This window comes from Corapipo altera, unplaced genomic scaffold (genome assembly GCF_003945725.1).
Source record: "Corapipo altera isolate COAL_440 unplaced genomic scaffold, ASM394572v1 2b, whole genome shotgun sequence".
NCBI classification, from domain to species: Eukaryota; Metazoa; Chordata; class Aves; order Passeriformes; family Pipridae; genus Corapipo; species Corapipo altera.
Window position 1 is genome coordinate 12,102,113 of NW_020884874.1, and position 23,807 is coordinate 12,125,919.

Sequence of the window (23,807 nt, forward strand, 5' to 3'; positions counted from 1 at the left end):
GTACACAACCTTGATGTTTTACTGTATGGTTTCTCAGAAAGTCAGGTTTAGAAATAAGGTCACTTCTGTGTAAGAAGATAAAAGTCTCACACACTGTACCATACAGTGAGGGATCTGATGGGAAGATGTTGCTTCTGACCTCCCAGGGAAGGGGGCATTGCATGGGGCCTGCTGCTCCTTAGCACCATGGAAGAAGCAAGATAAGTTTTCTGGTGCATTAAAATGACTGACTTTTAAAACAAAATATACCTATTTCTGTACACATGCTTGGAAGCAAATAGCATTTCATCAGATTTAGGTGGGAAAGCACATGGCTAAGCTACAGGAACCTTACCTCTGCAAAGAGTGCCAGCTGTAATGGCATAATCACCACAATGGCATAGCCACAGACATCTATTGTTAACAATTGGCCACAAAGCAGCCCTTCCAGCAAGCACATAGTCAATCCAGATCACCCCAGAGGAAAAGCTCAATCTCATCATAAATCCAGTTGCCTGTAATTTTGTTTTCTGCAATTCTAAGTAAGTGGAACATCAAACCCCCTTGGTGAGTCACAGGAGAGAAAAAAAAATTAAAAAGAAGTTTTCTTCTAAATGTTTTCGGTGCAAGAAACAAATCCTGTTTTTCCATAACCATTATAAATAGAAATGCTTAACTGGAAAACAGAGCCTGGATTAGAGCCAAAATAAGATGGAATCCAGGAAGTTAAACAGACTCAGAGATTTCCAGCTCTAAACGCCTGATAGCATCTTCAAAGGGCAAACTGGGAATTCCTATCTACAGGTCAATGGACTAGTACTGTGGCCAGCATGACCAAACATTTTCTTGAATATGGGACAAAAGTGTAAGACAAATCTTTTCAGCATGAAGTGGGTACCCACAGGAGTTCTCTGGCAAACATGGCAAGACCACGGAGGTTTTGCAGCTGACCAGATGTCACAGTTCACAGAAGGGCAAACATCCGAAGCATCGCATTTAACTTCTGCCCCGCTGCAGCTAAACTGATTTAATCAGAACTGTGCTAAAAATCCCTCACGCTTCCCACTCGTGCTGCTGCAGCACATATGTAGTTCTCTCACACATGGCCATAACAACTTTTAAATACTTGCATAGGGGTGAGAAACCATCACAGCCACTTCAAAACCATATTATGGCTTCCAGCCCCTCCTGTAAATTAGAGGTTGCAAGACACAAAATGGCAGCAGCACAAATGGAATAGCAGTCTGCACAGCACACACCACAGCTCCAATGGCCCAGATGAAGCAGATTCTGCCAGTTAGAAAGGTATTTCTATTTTCCATTTACTACTAAATATTGAGTAAAAACACACAGTCCGTTTGATTCCCTCTTACAAGGTTGAAGACTACATTCCTTTTAAGAGTGAAGAAAATCTTAAACCACCTTACATTGTATACAGGAGGAAAAAATTAGATGTTCTTGTCCAAAATTTATGAGAGAAGTAGTTTCAGGATGTATTTTAGGAAAAGAAGTCGATTAACTTTCAATAGACCTTGTTCTGTCACAGTACTAAAGGAAGTCTAAGAATTGTGACTCTGTGCGCCTAATAGCTTTACATTAAAGGATTAAATTTCTAAAGCCTCCACCATCTCTGAGGAATAAAAGTACAGGTGAATATAGCAACTCTTCTCTTGCCTTATCTCAAAATAATACCAGAGAGTTGCAGTATTCTTACTACATCATCCCCTGTAATCTCAGCCCACACTGAGAAATTAAATGTGTGCTCCCAGGTGCTAAGAAGCCTGTGAAGTATATTAATCCAAAGAAGATGCCCTTGTAAATTTTGTGAAAAGAAATGGGATGTTATGAAATTAAGAGATAAAAAAATTCTTTATCTTATACTGACAGAAGCCTCAAAAATATCTACTGAAGGGCTGCTGTTGAAGCAGCTGCAGCAGTGTTGGAGATGGCAACAGTGAATTTCTACCCTTGTTTTTTCTCTCAATGCTGCCCAGAAAAAAGGGCATGAATGCCCACATACATACATACATATATATATTGATACACATATATACATATACATATACATGAACAAGCAGCAATTAAAGGCTAGGATCCCATGACATGGAAACCCAGAGACTAATGGAATTATGAAATTATCTGCATTTCATGGGAGGTGTGGAGTTTTAGGTCAATTAAATAAACTAAGCACTCTCAGGCAGTAAGCAGGGAAATCTCTAGATCAGTAGTAGACAGGTGATGGAAAATGGAGTGTAGACGAAGCTCAAGGACAAAAAGGCCAAGGGTCAGCATGAGCTGACAATAGTTCAACAGGGCAATAGATGGCTAGATGATATCAGGGAATGGAGTTTATCACAAAGTCACAGAATATGCCAACTTGGAAGGGACCCACAAGGATCATGAAGTCCAACACCTGGCCCTGCACAGGACCATCCCCAAGAGTCACTCCATGTTCCTATACATCACAGAAAATAATAATTTCAAAAAAATATTGTGTGGGGTTTTCCTCTTTCCCATGTTATTGTGCAGGACTTGGAGATACCTGGTACATTACTGATATTAATCCATTAAAAAAATGAGAAAAAAAAATGCAACCGAAAGACAGTTACATTAATTTAAGAAAATAAACTTATTAACCATTAATATGACCATTATTAGATAGATATTCCAAAATGCACCTGTAAAAGTATTTGTATGTGCATATACATATGTGTGTACACATTTAGAAATTACTGCTGTGCAGAGTACACTGCCAGTGATTTGACGAGTATGGATGTTACAAGAGTCCCTGAAATACTCAACAACAGTGCCCCAAAAGCCCCAGTACAATACACCTAACAACCAGTTATGATGTAGACTAGTGCAACAACCTCCTGAAGACCCTAAAATTAAGTGCAATGATGGAGCTGTCTTTAGGGAATATGTTCAACTACAAGAGCCACCAGTTGCTGAAGCCATTGCTTCAGAATCAAGTGCAAAGAACTGATTGCTACAGTACACTCTAGTGAAGCATAGGTAAGTATTATGTTTAAGTGGAAATTAATTTTTGATGCCTTCGTTTGTGTTTGATTTAATGTCTCACCCTTGAGACTTGGCTGCAACCAGGATGCAGCAAATCGGATGAGACGTTTACAAAGAGAAATTGAGAGTCAGAGACCAGTTCAAATACAGTCTCTAAGACACACCTCTTTCCTTAAATGTCTCTAGTGTAAGGAAGAGGAAAGAGACATGGGACTATGAAACAAAAGAATTGGGGTGGGGATAAGTAAGAAACTTTTAAAAATTTTCTTGAATTCCAGCAATTGCTTAGTTCTCTGTTCGGCATTCCACATATCAAGTGACTCCATAAAATAGGTGGATTCTAGCCTTAAAAATGCCTTTCATTAAAAACAGCATGTTACAAATGGGAAACATTATTGCAACATATCTGGTATCCAAAAAGGGACATCGTGGCAGTCAGCTCTAAGAAAGCACTGATGAAGTCTGGTTTTGGAAGGTTCTGATGGGTATGAGCATTAAGGTTTTGTGCTCCACAGGGAATACTGCTTGGGTTTTAACATCGCAGAAATTTGGAAGGAAAGAAGTTGACAAAGATCATACATATTGAGAAAGGTCACACATTTGAAAACATAAAGTAACAACCAATTCAACTGAGTGAAAAGCCACATGCTGCTGGAGAGGTTACCCCTCTCCAACCTGTTCTGATCATCATCAGAGAAAAGAAGGGGTACGTGCTAAAGAAGGAGCAGGCCAGTCAGGCAACCTAACAGCCACTAGAAGATAAACCTACACCCAGTGTATGTCTACAGCAATGTAAAAGCAGTAGCGTGGATTCTGATGTTAAAAGGCACAGAACAGATGACGCAAGTAATTTTATATTAGATCCAGGTATTTTTTGCTATTTCACAGTTAAGTGAGTATGTACCTTCTTTATGGTTGCTGTCTTCCTGGCATGTCTCAGGACCATGAATCTGTCTCCATTCACCAATGTTTTGCCTCATTACTGATGCTGCAGCTTCCCATTTCTTAAGAAATCTGCAGGAATTCTTTTTTTCATCTGACTTTCTGTCTGCTGGCCTCTGGCTAAACCAGGATGAACACATGGTGGGAGCCAGAAAGAGGGAAAGAAAGGAAATGTAAAGCAGAGAAAGATGTTCCATTTACATACAAAGAAGAGCTGTTTAGGAAACACATCTAGTGTTTTCCCTTTCCAGCTACCCTACTGATACTTTGGCTACCTCAAAGTAGAAGAGTAAAAGGCTGCATTTGTGGGAAAGAGAGAAGTGTTTCCAATTTGTAGATGCAGAAGCAGGCACAGGATTTTTCTCTGAGAGAAATTGCTTTGTGCCACACTGAATGTCCTCCAGACAGACAGGTACCCTGATGAGCTTAGACAAGATTTCTGGATTTCCAGCTATTTCTGATTCTTAGTGCTGACTTCAGGCAACTCATTTTCATCCTAGTTTTGGAGCTGTGACTATTTCTGCCCATTGCCTGCACAGTGAGCTAGAGCCTCAAATCCCCAAGTACTAAAGGCTATGAATCATGGACCACTCTCATAAACTTGAAGGATGTAGTAGGAACAACCAAGTTAGGACACTGTCTGATCCACACCCTGCCTGGAAAAGAGATGGACAATATTCCCCCTATGAGTCTGACATTGGGATAAGTTTGGAAAATTAAAGCCGCCTTCATATGGCACTAATGAAGTCCAGAGGGAAGAGTTGGACAGAACATTCCAGATCAAGGAGGGCAGGGTGAGCATTATGCAAGTATCCAGATTTGCAGTTCTGCAGTTCAGCTACAAGAAGAGACTAGCCTAATGCTCTTGTCCTACAGGTTTCAGCTCACAGCATTAAGATCAGAAATCATCACATCCAGACACAAAAGGCAAAGAAAACACAAGGGTCATAACTAAGTCAATTGTTTTGGAGAATTAGTGAAAGAATCTGGAGAATTTTGTGTTTTTCTCTCTTTTCATTTGAAGAGTTTTATCACTTAATGACAAATGTAGAAGTGTTTCTGACATGGAAATAAGACACCAAACAGATCATATAGAGAACAGGGCTTTAGTGAGAGGAAGGTACTTAGAAAAAAGAAAAAAACAACAAAACAAAACAAACAAACAAAGAAACACACACACAAAAAAAAAAGGCACACAGAGGAAAAGTCAAAGAAGAAAAAAATGTTGTTGCGTAGGCTGGGCAGAAAGAAAGAAAAAGATGGCCAAAGTTGCATATGTGGAACAGGCTGAATGACATACAGCTTTTCTCTTTAGGTGAACATCTTCAGTTATGGAGAAAGAAAAATGAAACATCCTCCCATTTTTACAAGAAAGTGAGAACCAAAGGCTTCTAAATAAATGAAGCATCAGCAGACAGCTGGTGTCTCTTTCAGAATGGATGAGCCCTACATCACTGGCTTCATGCAGCCCTCCTGCCTTCCTTTCTCTAGTGCCCTAGTGCAGCAACAGGGGCTTGCTCCCTCTTTACATCTTCATGACCCAGCTTGTCAATGCAACAGGAAAATAAAGTTCATTTCCCTTCCCTGCAAACCAGATAACTATAGGGCCTCTTGAAATTTTTCACTTCTCAAACATCATTTACTGTAAGGGAGAAGAAAGGATAGATGTTGCTAAGACCTTGTAACCAAGAGGTGGCTGCTCATAATGTCTCTGATGCTGCAGATGTTTTCAAGATGTGAGCTGTACTTAGGTGTACAGTGAGTTCTATGGGTGTGACCTAAAACACTTGCCATTATTGGAAAAGAGCAGCATTTCCCACTATGTGTGTTTGGCTCAATCATACAGGCACAAGACATTTCATGTTCCGAGTAATGTGGCTTGCCATAAAGGCCAAGGAAGAATAATGAGCTTGTGTTGTAGGAGTACAACAGTGTCTGACCTGAACAGTTTTCAAACAATTTCCATGCAACATCCTCTGTACAACTGGCCAAGTCAGTGGTGTTTAGCTCTGATAGGTTAATTTAGCTCCTTTCCTAAATCTGTTCTGGAGCCATGCTATCCAAAAGGTCGTGTTGCTGTAGGTTTCAGTGTCACATGATGCAATTTAAGGAAATGACAGCTACAAAAACTATTAATCTCAGTGGGACTTTTCAAAAAAAATAAAATAAATAAATAAATAGATAAATAAATGAAGAGGAGTAAATAAACCAGGGTTCTGATACTTGGAAGCAGAGAGGGAGTGAGAGATTTGAGGGACAGAAGCACCAAGGGAGTGGAAATTGTATGATGGTGTCTTACTGTGTCAGTCATTTAAATCAACTTTATGGTGTGGCAAGAATAGATAGCCTGGGGACATGATTCATCACACACTAATGAAGATGCCTAAAACGAGTTAGATGTATTCTGCTGTAAAAAAATTTATTTTTCTCTGCAGATACAAACAACGTATAACGTGACTAGGTCAGAGGTCAAGTATACAACAAAAATGCATAACATATTCAGAGGTTAGATGGATCCCACCCAAAACTGCTGCTTCAGAGTGACATTGTTTCATTGTTTAATTGTTTTCTTCTTGCTGTCATCAGCAACGAATTCACTGGCATGCAGCAAGGCTAGCAAACAACTGAGAGAATCTCAACCTCAGCAAGAGGGGTTATACTCATTGCTAAAGAGGTGAAAGGTATAGGGAGATCAAAGAGGATCCACAATCTTGCCTGTGCAAGTAGCATTTTGAACGTAATCACATAAAACAGGACTGGAAAGGATCTTGACAGGTCGTCTGGGCCACCCCTTGCTCTAAGGCAGCATTCATCAGACTTTCTAGACCTGAACCATTTTTGTCAAATATATGTCCATCTTGTACTTTAAAAGCCTCCAGGGACAGAGGTGCCATTCCCACCCACTTTGTTTACCCTATCAAATACTTTTTTTATCCAGCTAGCCTAAATTTCTCTTGCTGCAATTTACATGCTGTTTTCAGAGGATAAGAGATTATTATCTTCTTTTTAGCAGCTTTTACATAGCTGAAGGCAATCTTCCTCCAATATCTATCCCTTGGGCTAATTTTTTCAGTCTTTCAGTATACATGATGCTTGCTAAAGCCGGGGTCATTTTCATTTCAAAATTACTAGTGGCAATAATGAAATTAATCTAGCATGGACAGATCTTGCCCCTCTTAGAGATCTCTGAATCATCTTATAAATTTTAACTTATTCATTTAACCTGACAAGCACTCTGAGTTACTAGGAAGTAAAATGAGCTCCATTTTACAAAAGGCGACATGTCAGAGAGGAGTAGTGGCTCTTCACTGTAGGTGTCTTCACCACATTCTAGCTGCACACCAGAGCAAGATCCAAGCAGCACATCCAGCCTCATCCTCCATGAGGCAGAAAACAAAGAGCATGTGCTATAGAGGAGCCATGATGTGCTTTGCCCAGGTGTTCAGTCATGATAAGGCAGCACAGTGCAGTTTTTCTACAACACAGAGAGATACAAACTCAGACTAAGGACAGGATTTCAAAAGCTTTTCAGGCATTATGCTTTTCAGAACTGTAAGCACTAATTCCATATAACTTAGAGTTGGATAGCTAATGTATTTACATACCTAATGATACAGACACATGACAAGTACTTAAATACCTTCCTCCTATCATTTTAGGCATCCTGATGATTTTAGAAATTCCAGTGGAATCATCCTTTTAGCCACATCTGATCTGACTGTGAGAGTCTGCAGCTCTTCGCATGCTCATTTGTGTCACGACATCAATATTTTCCAACTCTACTATCAATGCAGTATAGCCTAATACCATTCAAGTAGGTGTTTAGAAACATATCTTCTAATTATTAATCTAGTGTTTGTATGACTGAAACTGAAGCACTTAGTGTTTTTAGGCATGTCATTACTGGTAAAAAAAGTAAGGCTTCATTCCAGGTTCTGGTATTGCTCTTAGAGTTTGCAGCAACAGCTTGTGGAACCCTTCTCTTTAGGGCTGAGACTGTCAAGAGAGATTGCTGGGAAGTACAACAGAAGTGCAAAGGTGAAAGGAAATTTAAAGTTTCTAATTTTGTCTAGTTTCCACAAGTTTATTAATCTTGATAGAACAGTAGGAAAACACATTTTAAACCACAATGAAACTGTTTAAAACCACCTTCAGAAAACATAGACTTTGCATTATAAAACTGGGGAACTGAGCACTTATCCTGCTGACTGCTTCAGTGACATCAGTAAACACATTACTAAAATGAAGAATAAGCTCTGCGAGATGTAAAATTCAGGTGGTTTGACATCATCGTGATCAACCACGTATAAATATTTTTATTTTCATTTATGCAAGGTGGTCTGAAGTCGATAAAACACACTCGGCTTTTGAAACCCAACAAACATTTGGAATTCTTCACCTCAAACTTTGTCTTGGTTATAGTGACTGGGAAAGAAAAGAGAATGTTCCAAAGGATCATTTATTTTATCCTCTTTTATATTACCTTCTGAAGTATTTTCAGTCGTGTGACTGCAAGAAATGTCATGATGATCGACTTGAACAGTCACGGCATTTCACTGTTTTTTGGGGGTGGTTTTTTTGGTTGGTTTTTGGTGTTTGCTCTTGTTTGGTTTTTGTTTTAGTTTTGGGGGTTTTTTTATGTTTATGTTAGTAGCCACACCATACTTAAAAGAGCAGATTGACAAATCGGCTTTTGTTTCTTTGCTGGCTTGAGGGAACTTTTGGATGGGAGGTCTTATTACTCTCATGAAGTATGATGACAGCACAAGGGACGGACATTGAATATGAATGGGTCACCCGGGATGCTGGTCACCTCCAGAGCCACCCTTGCCCGAACCGTGGTACCGCTGCCGTACTCTATAGGTGCAGGGAATCGAATTGCCGACACTCCGGTGTTGGGCCAAACACATTCCCCGCAGAGAAACGAGTCCTCCCGCTAAAAGGGAGAAGCAGGGTATTTCCGCGAAGTTCGAGCCGGGGAGGAGCGGTAGGGAAAGGAAAAGCCGTGTATGCGCCAGGAATAAACAGACACGAGGGCACACAACGAGCGAGCGGAGCGCCCCGGGCCGGACCGGGCGCTGCCCGCGGCGCCGGGGCCGTGAGAGCCCGGCGGGCTCCGCTGCCTTGTGCCGCCATGGCGTGGGGGGCCGGCGGGGCCGCGGAGGGAGGTGGAGGAGGAGGACGTGGAGAGAGGTACGGAAGGAAGGCGGGGAAGCGGGAGGTGGAGCGGGAGGGGGGGAGTCACTTTCTTCCTGCGTTGAAAAACGCACCCCGCCCCGTCCCGGCTCCGTCCCCTGAGGCTGCGGAGGAGAAACTTTCTGGCAGGCGAGAGGCGGGTCGGCGCCGCGGTGAGTGCCCGCGCGGTGCCGGGCAGCGCTCCCGGCCCCTCCAGGCTGTCCCTGCGCTCCGCGTCGCGGCGCGGGTGGCGGCGGGGCGGGGTTGGGGGCGCCGGGTGCCTGCGGATTTGGTCGGTCCCAGCGCTCCTCCCGTCCCCGGCACACGCGTCCCCAGGCCGTGGGGCGCGCTGAGGGCGCCGTCGGCCGTAGAGGGCACCGTGTGTCGGCGGGGCCGGGTGGCGGGACCGGGCGGGCCAGGTGCGGGGCGGGCGCGGGGTGGTGGCTGGGAAGTCCCGCTGGGAGCAGCCTCCAGGCATGGGTTTTTCCGGGCCGCCCCGGCGGTGCAGGGCTGCTGTCGGGACATCCGCACCCGGCGTGGGGTGCAGGGCAGCCCCGCAGGATGGGCCCCGCGGGTCCGGGGGAGGTGGATACGCGCAGGGGAACGTGGCACTTGCCGTATAAAGCTTTACCTGTGGGCAGCGTGTGTGACAGGCTCTGCTCCTCCGCAGCACCGTGACCGCAGGAGCATCCGAACCTTTTACTACTGAATTCAGCCTACCAAACATGCGTGTGTGAAAGGTAAGCGGTAGCATCCTTTTCTTGCACCTTGGCAAACTGAGAGACGGGAACAGACGGGTTAGCCCTATGCAACTTCCTGCCACTTCTCTTTTTTTTTTTTTTTTTTTAATTGTAAAAGCCTAAGTGACCTGGGACCAGAACTGTTAACTGGGAAAGCTCGGTCTCCTCAGCTCCAAGCAGCGAGTTGCAATTCCTGTAGCTAGTATTGCATGAAAGCAGTGCATCATCACCCGGTGCATCTCATGCCAACTCTTAAGATTCAGTTTGGTGTGAATGATGGTAGCCACCTTCGCTGCTCTTCTATTGTTCCCTCTTGAATCAGTATAAAGGTGTGATATTTTCCTCTGTTTTCAAGCTGGAGTGGCTTGTTTTTTAGTCATAAGCAATGGCAACATAACAGAGACAACTGTGAATGAAGTACAAGAAATATTGCTCAACTACTTGGAGACTTTTGGTCACTCTGAGAAGATCAACTGCAATTTAAATAATACTAAAATTTTAATATAGTCTAAACAAAAACAAAGAAAATCTCAGCCTAAATATTACCATTATGTTTATCATGCCAGCAATTATTATAACTTGCTGCAGTATTTCAAAAAAGGAACAATTCAGCTGAAGGGCAGCAGTGGAAATCAATAATTCAGATGCTCTTTATTACTCTGAAAGACTCTTGCTGTGTAGCCTTGGGCAAGTCACTCCACCTCTCCATGGCTCTGTTTCCTTCCCCATAAAACAGATAAATGTGCTTGCTTGCTTCACTGGGGTGTTGAGAAGTTTAGTTAATTAATTTGTTTCATAACTACTTGTAGATCCTTGGGTGCATCTCTCTACAGAAGCGCTAAATATTATTTCAACTATGAGTTTTTTGCTGTGTGTCATGGCTAATTTAGGTTATTGAAAGTAACACATATAAACAAAGTTTTCAGGGGAAGGCAACAAAGTAACAGTTCTGGATGAACTATCTGTACTATCTGTAAACTTCACTGGGACATGAAACCAAAAAGTGCTAATCACAGAGTATTTTACTGGGACAGAGCTACTGGTCCTTTAAGAAAACATCATTTTCTTGTTATTCAAAATAAGAGCATGCTTTTGTTGTTTTGTTTGAAGCATTGTGATGTTTTTCATAATTCTGAATTGCTATGAGAAAAATCTAAGTGCTCTTAAAATAATAAGGGAGCAAGAGATGAGAATAGTTTATAAGTGTAACTGTATCCTCTACAGTAGAGACTAACCTCAGAAGACAGTTGGTCCTGATTTTCCAGTGCATATTTACATACAGTCTCTTTTACAACCTATTCTTTGGTCATAGAGAATATGGTTTGAGAGAAAGAAATACATGAACTGAACCATTGGTTGCCTGTGGTAAAAGCTGATCAATTTTGGTTCCCTAAGGAAGCTTAGTTTTAATTACACTGTGTATTAGTTATCAAGAACTAAATATTTAGTAAATATCTGCACTACAGGGGAGAGAAAAATGTTTTTAATTACCTGGTCAGATGTTAGTTGTGATTTTTATAGTGACATCTTGGTACTTTTTAAAAGCTCGTAAGATCTGTGTGTACAATTCCTTTTTCTCAAGGACAATGACACCAGGTACATAAGCTTTTTTAAAACTAAATTCAAATAAAGCCTAGGTCAGTGATGGTAGACAGTCATTCACATTCACCAGGGAGCTGTTGGGTTGTGAATGAACATAGGGAGTTTATATACTACTAGGGAAGTGGTGACATCCATCAGTACCCAGTAGTCTGACCAGTGAAAACTAGTGTTAAATGAGGCTGTAAATGCGTTTGGAAAACTGAAGTGTCTCTTCTCTCAGAAGTGATTGCATTTAACCAAAACTCAGTCACATTCTTAGGCTTGTGTGTGGAAACTTGCACATTTGGCACTCACAGCATACTATAGCAATGAGCAGAAAGAGACTTATTTGCTACTGCTATTGTTCCTGGATATGTTGCAAGAAATAAAGCCCCCTTCTTTGGTTTGTTTGTGGGTTTTTTTGCTGTTTTTTGAATTTTATTTTATTTTATTTTGGTTTTTCTTCCTGAAGGAATTAAAAAAAAATAAAGAAAATAACAACTTTCTGTAACCATTGTTTCCTCATTTAAACTCAGTAATCCAAGTGTCTGATGAATGAAAGAGAATATGACTTTTGCTTAGCAAGTTGTATTTAATTGGTAAATATGATATCTCAGCAACAAGTTTGTCCTGGCTGTTCATACCTTCCTTGCTGTCTCCCTTCAGCTAAGGTAGATTAAAGAGCTTAGTTACAGTAGTGTAGTCCCTAAAGCTGTCAAAGCATGGTGCCAGTTTGTGTTCGAGACTGCAGCCACTTACTTAATATAAATGGTTTAATAGATTCTGCATTTGGCTTCCTTTGAGCTAGTTTTCTGTTTAGAGGGGTAAACTTTATACTGATGTCTGCTAGCCCCCCTAAGCTCAACTAGGATATGGGGAGGTGTGACAGTGCTGCATTAGTAAAACCCTGAACACTTGTGCACTGCACTTTGAGCAGACTTGGTTATCTGCTCAGGATGGAGACAGGGCAGAGAAGGGGACTAAAGCTTTCTAGAAAAAAGGAAATTTAGCTGATGCCAGCAAGAATCTCTCTCATGAATGCTTTATCAGTAGAAATTTAGCAGAAGTAAAGTGTTAGTAGTGAAGAATTGACTGAAGAAGTTTGGTCATTTTGGGGATCACATGAAGGACAGAGCACTGGAAATAGTTTCTCACATCAGGTACTGGTATCACACTTTCCTCTGCTCTTGGGACACAGTCAGGTGTGAAAGCATAGGCACAATGCAGCCATTATGTACACAGTCTGAAATTATTTGGTCTTTCTTTCTGTTTTTCCTCTTAAACTCATGTAGTATACAGTAGGAATTGGCAATAGCATTGTTTAGAGCACGCAAAGGATTGTAGGAACCCTGGTCACTCAGGCAAGTATTGTAAATCACTACAAGAGAAAGATAATTTTAACATATAAGTTCTTTCACCTTGGTTGTCCTGGTTTATGTTCTTATTTTGTTTGTGGGGATTTTTGTCAGAAATATTAAAAATGCTGAACATTTTGTATAAACCTTGTAAACTTTCTAAGCAAGTGGGTACCTAGCATTGTTGAAGTATTTTGAAAAGTTATTTACAGGCATTTCTGGGGATATCATGTCCCTTTCAAGAATTTTAATCATATCATTGCATCCATGGTGCATTACAGTTTTTACCCAAATTATCTGTCTGGTTTCAGTTCTGCTATGAGAACCATACCTGCACAACTTACAATCAGAAATGAGATCATAAGATTCTAAATTTAAAAATTAACCCATAATTTAATGGTTGTCTTGACACCTGCTCACAAATTGTTCATGCACGCTGTGAACAACTACATTTTGCAGGAATAACATAGCCTTTTAACTCCATCCACAGTTGAGGCTTCTGTCCTTGAAAATGTAGTTGTCACTTTTACCAAGGGTATTCTGCTTTTGTTAAGGGTGTTCTAGGGAGTGGTGAGGACAGTAATAGCCCTGAAGGAACTACAGGACAATACATTTTATTGTCTCTCCAAATTTGTACCTTGAAAAAATCAGTTGCGTCTGGGTACGTGTATATTATATCTGTGAGGAGAGAGAGGAACTACATGCTATGTCTATATCTAGAGAAACCCTAGGTAATGAGATAACAGCTGAAAGCAGCAGTGATTTGTACCGATAATAATGAACATAGTGATCTACAGAGAGATTTAACTACCAGGGAGGGTGGTGCAATTTAGTCTACAAACACAGTGAAATTTATCCTGTAACAAATGAAACACAAGTTCCTCTACGTGAGTACACATTTGGAGTCTGCATATTCACATTATAAGATGATATGTAGATAATATAAAAGTAAGTGTTGATTTAAATTGCTTAGATTGCAAAGTCCTTATGTTCATAAATTGACTAGCATCAGCACCTTTGGACTTTGCTGGTGCTCCTATATGCTGTCACAATAATTTAACTTATATAATTGTCATGATTTAATCCCAGCTGGCAACTCAGCCCCATTCAGCCATTCACTCACCCTCCCCAGTGGGATAGGGAAAAGAATTGGAAAAATGAGAATGCTTTGTGCATTGAGATACAGTCAATCTAACAGGTAAAGCAAAAGCTGCACACACAAGCAAGGCAAAACAAGGAATTCATTCACCACTTCCCATGGGCAGGCAGATGTTCAGCCAACCTCAGGAAAACAAGGTGCTGTCACATGTAATGGTTACTTGGGAAGTCAAATGTTATAACTCTGAATATGCCCCTCTTCTTTCTTCCCCAGTATTATATGCTGAGCATGACACCTTGTGGTATGCAATATCCCTTTGGTTGGTTGGCAAATATCCCTTTGGTCGGTTGGCATCAGCTGTCCCTGCCAACTCCTTGTGCACCCCCAGCCCCTTTGCTGGTGGGATGGGGGGAGAGGGAGAAAAGTCCTTGACTGTATAAACGTTGCTCAGCAGTAACTAAAACATCCCTAAATTATCAACATTGTTTCCAGCACAAATCCAAAACATAGCCCCATACCACCTACTATGAAGATTAACTCTGTCCCAGCCAAAACCATCACAATAAAAATTAAATTTTAATTTAGTTTTGTGTGCAACACTGAGTTATAAACAGGATATGGAAGCATAGTTTTGATCACATAGCAGCTGAAGGATGTGATGCATTTTAGAATTCTTCTCTGTTAGTATGATGACCTGTGGACATACTTTAAAAATAAAAATGTTTATTTGATATCTTCAGTTATTGGAGTCTGTAGATAGATATAGATATACAGAGAGTGAGAACCAGTTTTGTAAAGCTTCAGCAGAAGCTGCAACATCTTGAAGTCAATTGAGTGAAGGACAATTGAAACAATAAGCAGGGAAGATTAAAACTGTTAATTACACGTAGTAGAGGAGAACAACAACAACAAATTAAAACATTTACAAATATTTGGAAGAGCAAAGGCTAGCAAAGAAGAGTTAGTTGGAAAGAGGATAGAAGTTAAAGTCTGAAATGGAAACACTTGTTTTGGTATCAGATATTTCTGATGTTGTAATCGGCCTCCTCAGAAGTGAGGGAAGCTGGATGGCATGCAACTGTCTGAGATGACTGGGTTAGGCACAAGAAAGAATTCTGACAGCAGTAAAATTGGCTTTCCCCTTTTGCACATATGATTATTTTTCTTCCCTGTCCTTTATTTGTGCCTCCTGGGCATTGCAATCAACCTCTGAAGTTTTTCCAGTTTTTCTGTGCTCCATGCTTGTACCACTGGATCCACGCAGAGGCCACTCTCCTGTCTGCCTCAGGCATTCCATTCCATTTCTCCCTTCTTGTGAGGGCTGGTTGTGCTTCAGGGCCGTGGGTTGCTGTCAGAGGAAACCCTAAGTGATGTTCCCAATACCCCACACTGAAGGGTTTACAGCCTTACTGACTTGGAGTGGGTCTCCATGCAAGGGCCAGGAAGATGACTTACTTTTCGGCAGCTGCCAAAGGTGTATTGTTTCACCACCCAGATTGTAGAGGTGCTTTTGTTCTGGGTTTCTGCAGTGCTGTTACTGTGTAGTCATAGGCCTGAAAAGTATCCTATGTGCTGTAACAGTGTAACACAAGGTTGAGGGGCTTGATTGACTTCTGGATCATTAATGGCGCAGGCAAACATGTATCCTTTTGCCCTTCCATTAGTGTTAGCATTCATGAAAACGTTTCTGCAAGGAAAAAACCCTATTTTTAATAATTAAAGTGGCCTTTTCAAAGTATGTCAGCACAGGATAAAGTGCTGTTGCTCTAACAGAAACCTTTCTGTGGTAGCCTATAGTTTTATGCCTTTGATGGTAAAAATGATTGGGCTTCATTCATTGAATGTGGATGCCTTAACAGGCGTGTCTGTACTGGTTGGGAATGATCATCTGCAGGATTCTAGATGTCAACATTACTTCCTTACTCATTCTGTAGTGTGAAGTATGGAATAAAAGATCACAATAAGGATTAAGAATAGTAATGTTAGTGCAACCAAAAATTATCAAGAAAGCATTAATATAGTAGGATATATTATAAAATAAAAAAAAAATTCCAAATTCACAGATATGATTTGGACATGCAGAAAATTTAAATCCTAGTTTTGCTTGAGGCAGAGAGAAAGTTGTGCCTTCACTGTGCATATGCCCTGTTACTTTATATAAACAGTGGTAAAATAGACAAATAAACTTTTCAATGAAAGGAATGAATAGATGAAACTTCCATCGCAGCTATTTTACACATCTTACTGTAAACTTATAAAAATACTTTGCTGTTGCTGTCTTATCTGTAGCATTGTGGAGAATGAATGCAACCCTCCACTCTCCTGGAGTTGTCATCTCACATGGCTGTGTGCTGTTCTGCCTGGATCTGTTGAGTTTTGTGTGTAGATCAAAGGACAGACACAAGTTTAAATCTTGACTGCTGACATGATGTCATATACTGATAATCCCTATAGGAACTGGTTGTTTCTGGTTGCTGTTAGGATTTTCATAGCACAGCTGTTATTCAGAAATATAAGTTGATACAAAGCTTCTTTCAAGGTCTTTCAGATCACTTCATAACAAGTGCAATACTAACACCTGGGTACCTGAGCTAGTCTTTATTTATTGCAGATGTAATTCTGAATTATATTTGGGTGTTCAGTATTTAAGCTTTGAAATACCTTGTACGTTATATAATTATGATGTAGCATATTTTTCATAGTGAAAAAATCAGAGGAAGAAATGAAGTAATGTCCCCTGGTGGTTAAGGTCATAATAGGTATTTTTCAAGTTGTAAGCACATTTCCAACATTTTTGTTAGAGAGACAGCTGGTCACTGGCTTTAGCTCACTGTCCAAAAGACGGGTGAAGTACTTCTGACTGCTCTTATCTTGAGACATGGGAGTTTCCTACCCTGGTGTCCAGCCCCACAGCTTTGAAAGGGACTCGGTAGTACTACTTGCTGATGTGGGAGCTATACAGCTTGGGAATTTGGTCAGTAGATTTACTGTGATTGTTACAGCACAAAGATAAGCTTATAGTTTTCTTGCTTCTGCTCTATCTACCACCTAATTTTGCTGTATTTGGATATGTTTCTCTGTAACCGTATGACAACATATGTATGAGAATTAGTTTCTACTGACCTTTTCACCTCTCTGTTTTCATGGACTTACCCTGCATTTTTTAGTACTAAAATGTCATTGAATTCAGCTAGAAGACTTAATTGTTCTCCCATTTTTAAAAAAGTTTGCAAAATATTTAGATTAGTGGTAAAACTGACATCATTGAACAAAACAGCTCTTCGGTTGACATAACTGTCATGATTTTAGCATAGTACTATTTCCAGCAGATTAATTTGATTTCATAGATGCTGCTCTTCTCATCAGCAATAAAGTCAATTGCAACGTGTGTGAAAACATATGCTAATTATTTGAGGTATTCAGACAAAATGCAAAAGAGGAGTTCCTACAGAAGTTTTTTTCCACCATGATCTAACCTACCACTCCTCATGACAAGAAGTTATATTTTGGCAGCTGTCAGCATTGGGACAAAAAGTTGCACACCCATCTCCATTTAATGGGACAAGATTCCACGCACATCTCATTGCAATGTTACCTGTTAGTTTCGCAGTTTTGGTAGGTCAGTGTCTGTTTCTTGTGAATGATCGTTTCTTTTTAAAATATCTGACTCTCTTACCTGTTTTGGCATTGGTTGCTAAAATTGCTTATTCTAGTTTAGTACAAGTACTTTTGAATGACTTAATAACGTGATCTTCTAATGTAATTTCTGACAAAATTATAGTGTTGTTCAAAATGAAAATGCACATTACAATTACAAGCATTGCAAAAAAATGCATAGAAAAGTTTGGGTTTAGTGTCAATAATTTATGAAGAAGTGATGCAAAAAAATTATGAAATTTAAGTCGATGCTGACTCAGAGATCATTGTCTAAGGTAGAAGTTTGCACACTGAACCTGAAGGTTTGCTTTTTGTCAGTATGGTGGAATAGATTTTCCTTTAAATATTTGAACACATTTCTTATACAAACACTTGTTTCTCAGGTACCTTAGATAGTGATAATGAGAACTGTAGCCTTTGTGGAAAATAGTAGGTTCCCAAAGGAAGACAAAAAGCTGTAAAATATGTGGAGAGAAATCTTTAAATGGTACTTTTGAGTTTTATATTAGTTAAATATATTTATGTTTATATATATATATATGTTTTTCTTTTCTAACAGGCATAGAGGTTGGATGGTCAAGCAGAGTGTCAGGACTTCTCTTACCTTCTCTGATGGCAGTGAGGCGTGTTACAGGGGGATTCAGAGGAAAGCCAGGACATCCACAGCAGATACTAGGGTTTTTGCCTGCAGCATCTCCTGAGTAATTTACAAGGAGAAGTCAGCTTGGGAATGGGAAACCCAGCCCTCACTGAGGGTGTAACTGCATCTACCTTCTTCTGGCTGCAGTCTCCTGTACCTGTTTGAGCATTAGCCTTTGCAGGGTAGCTGCTAGGGAGGTAGCGGAAGGCTCTGACTTCAGTGTGGGTAATACAGTGAAGTGGAGGAGGGCTCATGACCTTGGGGGGGTCACACAGTGATGTGGAGAAGAGCCCCTGACCTCAGCAAGTGTAGTCAAGAGCTGTGGTGACTGAATGGGCAGGTCTGACATGTTCATGTCAAAGCCCTTGTGCTCTGGGAAGATCTTTCATTCAGAAACCTGATTATTTGTGGTGTTGCAATGCATCCAGTTCGTGGAAGTTTTACTCACCAGAAATTCCACCTTCTTTGTTCCTGACTGTAAATGTTAACAAGATACCCATGTCAGAGGTGAGTCATGAACTAGTGTGGGAGATGCTAGCAGAGGCACCTGCAATTTCTGCTTCTTAAGAAGTGGTAGAAGTGTCCTAGGAAAAAGCATCCACAAAGCACAGTGGCTATTCAGAACTGATACTACATAAAGACACAATTCTTTGCCTGTTTTTAGTTTTTAATGATCCACAAGAAGGTCAGATAGCTTCAAGGACAGCTGGGCAAGCTCGTGGTCCTAACAGTGCCATCCTTTCCTAACCCACCTCCTCTGCTCCTCACCCACTCCTCTGCTCTCATTGCTGGAATGATCTTTCTGTGCACATGTGACAGGAGTAAATGGATCTCTCTTCTCTTTTAAGTAGTTTATCTGGTGAACTTATCAATATAAACCAATGTCCAGTTTAGTTAGTGGCTTCAACTTCACAATTTTTTTTTTTTTTTTTTTTTTTTTTGCTGCAGTTGAACATCCACTGATTGATGCAGATGGGAAGAAATAAAATAGTTAGGATTTAATCAATTTGATTCGTTTCTCTTTTTTTTTCCCTGGAATAATTAATGTTCTTTACTGTTTGATTCTGCTGACATTGGAAATCATGAGAAATGCTCTTTCAATCTAGGACTAAGTGACAAGCTTTTCAAAGCACATTATGTATTAGCATTTTCTTCCATGGGCAAGCATCCTTCACTCTCCTTTTAATTTTTAATACTTTATCAGGTCATGGTTTCCCACCTGAATAAAATCCCCTAATTTTCAGAAAAGGTTGAGTTGCTTGGTAAAGTTTTTCTTGGAAGATGTGGCTGGTAATGATGTAGTGTAATATGAGAGTAAGAAATTCTTTTAACTTTAAAAACTGGTATTTTGAGTGCAAATGAAGTGATCAGAAGGCCTAAACCTCTATTCTTTCAAGCCCTGTGTATCAAGCAAACTTGTAGCAGGTTCACTCACAACTGCTAAGTTGGAGATTTTGCAGGCAGTTAGCTACACACGTCTGGCTTCACAGCTGTGCAGATAATCAAGGTTCATAAGTGTGTCCTTGAACAGTTCTTTAGCTTACAGTGCAAGTTAACTAAGGAAACCTCAAGGTATAGATTTCAATACAGTTGAATTTGCAATCTGCTTCAGTGCTTTTGGGTTGGTGGTTCCCCCCCTGCCAGACACGTTTAAGGTATTGTAACGAACTCTAAATAGTCCCTAAATGTTACTGGGTTTGGCCACATTCTTCTGCTGAAGGTGCTTTGCAACCACCTGATGATTTTTGAAGTGGTTTTATATATATCTGAACTGTCAGTGTAGTTTCTAAAGAGCTGCCAAACTGAGGAATGGTGATCATCCCTGTTAGCCCTTGCAAAGTTACCTGGGAGAGTCAATAAAGCAATAAAGTGTGTGGTCAGGTTTGGTCCTAGTCAGCGAAGTGCTAGATGGTATGCGTGGTTGAATTCTGCCACTGGAAATTGCTGTGAGGATAGTTTGTCATGGCTTTATCCAGAACTGTCCAGTCTGTATTTCCTCACTATCTGGGTGATAGTCCTTATTGCAAATCCACGTGTTTATTCTATTTGGAGCTTTGTGATTGTCTTCATTACTTCTTCTGCCAGTCCTGCTCTTAAGGACATCACAGACCTGAGAAAACGTGGAACATCTGTCTCTCTCCTCACTCTCTGTAGCGTGGTTTGAGCTTAGTCATGCCATCCTGGGGCCTCTCATGGGCAGTTGTCTCCATGTGGTTGTGGCTGGAACCTCCACGGAGGTTTGCATGGAAGGGAAGGTGTACTCCTTTGTAGCTGCCTTCTCCCATCCATCAGTCACAACAGACTGAGCCCTACAAAGTTACGGGACAGGGCTTGCTGTCCTCACCAAGTTGTGGTAATGAGTTATTGTCTTCATATCATAGAAAATCAGTATGATTTAACCAACAATAAATGACTTTGTACTCCTAATTTTGTTAATGCCTATTGACTTTCTTCCAGATCTTGACTCTGAATATGCTGCTTATGAATATACTATAGATTGGTTTTCCAGTTGTGCTGTTCTTAGCCTAGACAACGTGGTATGGTGGTTCCTCCTCATGTAAAGGTAGAAAAAAGGGTTTACCTTCTCTTTGAAATGCACACGTGAAGGAAGGGTGAAAAAGAGGAGGTTATTGAATAGTTAGAGTATGGACTAGGACTTTTTTGGCAACACTAGACGTGTTTGATGATGGTGTAATGCTGGGAAATGTGTGTTCAGATTTACAGAGGAGAAGTTCTGGGAAACCTTACTGTATGTTCCTTAATCTTTGGTGAGAAATACCCTAATTCAGGGAAATCTTAAAACCAACCCTAAATTTATGCATGTTCTTAATTCTCACTTATGTGCAGAAGTACTTACAGAAATCAAACCAAGATAAAAAATGCATGAAGTCCTTACTGCTAGCTGGGATTTTTTTCTGATTATGTAACCCAGGAAACTTTTTCAATGTATGATTAACACAAAAAAACTTACAAGCATTTTTAGCCTCTTTTCAGATACTTTTTAGGTTCTTTCCTCTAAAGAACAGTTCTAAAGGATCATAAAGGCTTTAAAAAAACTGTAGGGGTTTTTTTAATTATTATTATGAAAAAGCAGAGGTTTTATCAATTAAAAAAATGACATCGTGTGTCAGAATTAATGTACTGATTTGGCTGGTTTTTATCTCCTTCCTCTCAAAATATACTGTTGATTAGTTTCCTTATGTATTGGTGAGAATATGATTAGATTTGAGTATGTTTGGATAAACTATGGTGCATGTTTCTTTTTGTCTGTGTGTATGTGGTGAGAGACTGTGTAGATATAGTCTACACAATATAGACTATATTGTGTATGTGGTAATAAACCAGCCTGTGATCTGCATAATATGTCCTGTAGTGATTGGTTTCCATCCAAAAAAAGACAAAACGTTCTTGAAAAATGCATTAAAATACTATGAAAATGTCATCTTCAATTACGCTCTGTTAAAGCAATTATGCTGCATGCTGTAATATATAAATTCAAGCAGTTACAGGGTGCACTATTATTTTTGTCCTAGGCAGGAATGCACAAGAAAATATGTATTTCTTGGCCAAAGATGTTTGCCTCCAAATTAATTTTAAGGAGCTGAGCACAAGCACCTAAAGGATCTGAGTACCCAGTAGTCATGAAGGGTCCTGGTCGGTAAAGGTTGTCTCATATTAATGACTTTGTTGAATCAGGATATGGGTATCTAAATAAGGTTTTAGGAGCCTAAGTTTCTGTTAGAAAATTTTGGCTGTGGAATAGGGACCTGTGGGGAGAAGTAAAAGGTTGCTTTGTACTTCAACTTCCTGTGAGTTTTATGACTGAATCCTATGAAACAGGTTTTCCACGGGAAAAAAAAATTGTGTCTGTTTTTAGGTTTTCTTTCTATTTCTCCTTTTAATAGTTGAAAACTACTGTTCATTATTTACATAAAACTGTCTCACTTGGGCCTGCTTTCCATAACCTTTCCCCTCAGAAGAATTCTAGGAATTTACTGGCTTTCCTCAGGGGGATCCTGGCCATGTTTTAGCTGAGACTTTAGGCCAGATAGTTGGTAATTTCTAAAAGTAATTTACTATGTTTAAATAGTTACATATAACCTCTGCATAGATTTGCCATCTGAGCCCATTTCAAGAAGTCAGGTACTTAGGAGAATATTCAATTCAGCGTTCAGCCTTGGTAGCTTGCAGTAAAACTCCACATGTAAAATGGAGAGCCCCTTGGAAAAAAGTACTAGTAATGCAAAATTCTAAATGCTTGGAAGGTAAGGTTTTTCAGCTGTTTTTCTAAGACTGCTACTTTCTCTTCCCCTTTTTTCTTTCTGATTTGTTCTTTTTTTATTATTATTATTTTTAAATGAGGACGTGTCAGAACCAGAGGCCTTTAAGCACAGTATAAAATGACCCCAGCAGAAATCTCCAGCGTTCCTCATCCTTCCAGCTGCTAACATCAGCCAAGGCAGCACGCAGGCTTGGCTGCCACCAGCACAAGCTCCCTGGCTCTCCCCCTTCCTCCTCCCCTCCCACCCTTCTCTGCTTGCCAGTACAGTCAGAGCTGCTTCATATTAGGCACCACTGCAATTATTTGAAATCTCAAGTACAAGAGCTGCTGTTGTGTTCCTTCACCATGTATCAGCTACTATGTAGGAGACAGGGGCTTTCTTCAAACTGTACAGCTTTTTTCTCTTGGATGAATTGCTCAGTAGGTGTTTTGTCTGAAGTATTCATATAGAAATGATTTGGACATTACATGGACAATACATGGAGTTCATTAAGTCTAAATGGAATTGTATTTTCTAGAGACTTCTGAATTATAGTGTCTCACAGATTCATTTTCTAACTCTTTCTTTCACATCCATCTGCCATAGGACATTTCAAAGATGGTTTGGCTGCCATTGAGACCTGGAGATCTGATGCCACAATGAGGACTCACACACGGGGAGCCCCAAGTGTGTTTTTCATACACGCGGTTTGCTTTGCCTTTGCCTACGGCGCCAGGGAGGACCGAGACGTAATGGTTCCTTTTGTCAATGCCAACTATGACAGCTACCCCATGCTCTACTTCTCCAAAGGGGACGTGGAGAGTCTGCGTCTCCAGGCCACCACCACGCACCAGCACATTGCGGCTCGTCTGATTGAGGCAGTACAAACAATGCTGTCGAATCCCCTGGAGTATCTTCCTCCCTGGGACCCAAAGGAGTTCAGTGCTCGGTGGAATGAAATTTATGGCAACAACCTTGGGGCCCTGGCGATGTTCTGTGTACTCTACCCTGAAAACATCGAGGCCATCAATATGGCCAAGGATTACATGGAGAGGATGGCGGCTCAGCCTAGTTGGTAGATTTTTGTCTTTTTGTTTTTTTTAAGTTGTTCTTTCTGTATAAACTGTTTACAGTTGGAGGAGTGAGTGGATGAGTGGGTCGCTTAAATTATTTCAGTTGTTCTAACATTCACTATAACAGTGACTAACCTGCTGAATGCATTTACCCTCATCTGGACCATCAGTGACACACAGCTTTACATCTTCACTGGACTTACCCTCTTGCAAGTTAATGCTGAAAGAAGGTGCACCCTTTGTGCACCACTCTAATTACCGTAAAAAAAAAAAAAAAGTGATC

General features: G+C 40.5%; 1 protein-coding gene across 2 annotated transcripts in view; it reads left to right on the forward strand.

The window, feature by feature from the left end:
* Nucleotides 1–9,219: 9,219 nt before the first annotated feature.
* Nucleotides 9,220–23,807, forward strand: part of DSE (dermatan sulfate epimerase) — a 36,334-nt gene continuing 21,746 nt past the window's right edge. The window contains exons 1-3 of one of the 2 annotated variants that reach the window (XM_027633984.1): nt 9,220–9,290; nt 9,788–9,857; nt 23,058–23,526. In XM_027633984.1, coding sequence (XP_027489785.1) covers nt 23,111–23,526 — 416 coding nt within the window. In that variant the 5' untranslated portion in view covers nt 9,220–9,290; nt 9,788–9,857; nt 23,058–23,110. Of the gene's footprint in view, nt 9,291–9,787; nt 9,858–23,057; nt 23,527–23,807 lie in introns of those variants that run through there. The other variant, XM_027633985.1, reaches the window with a different exon arrangement.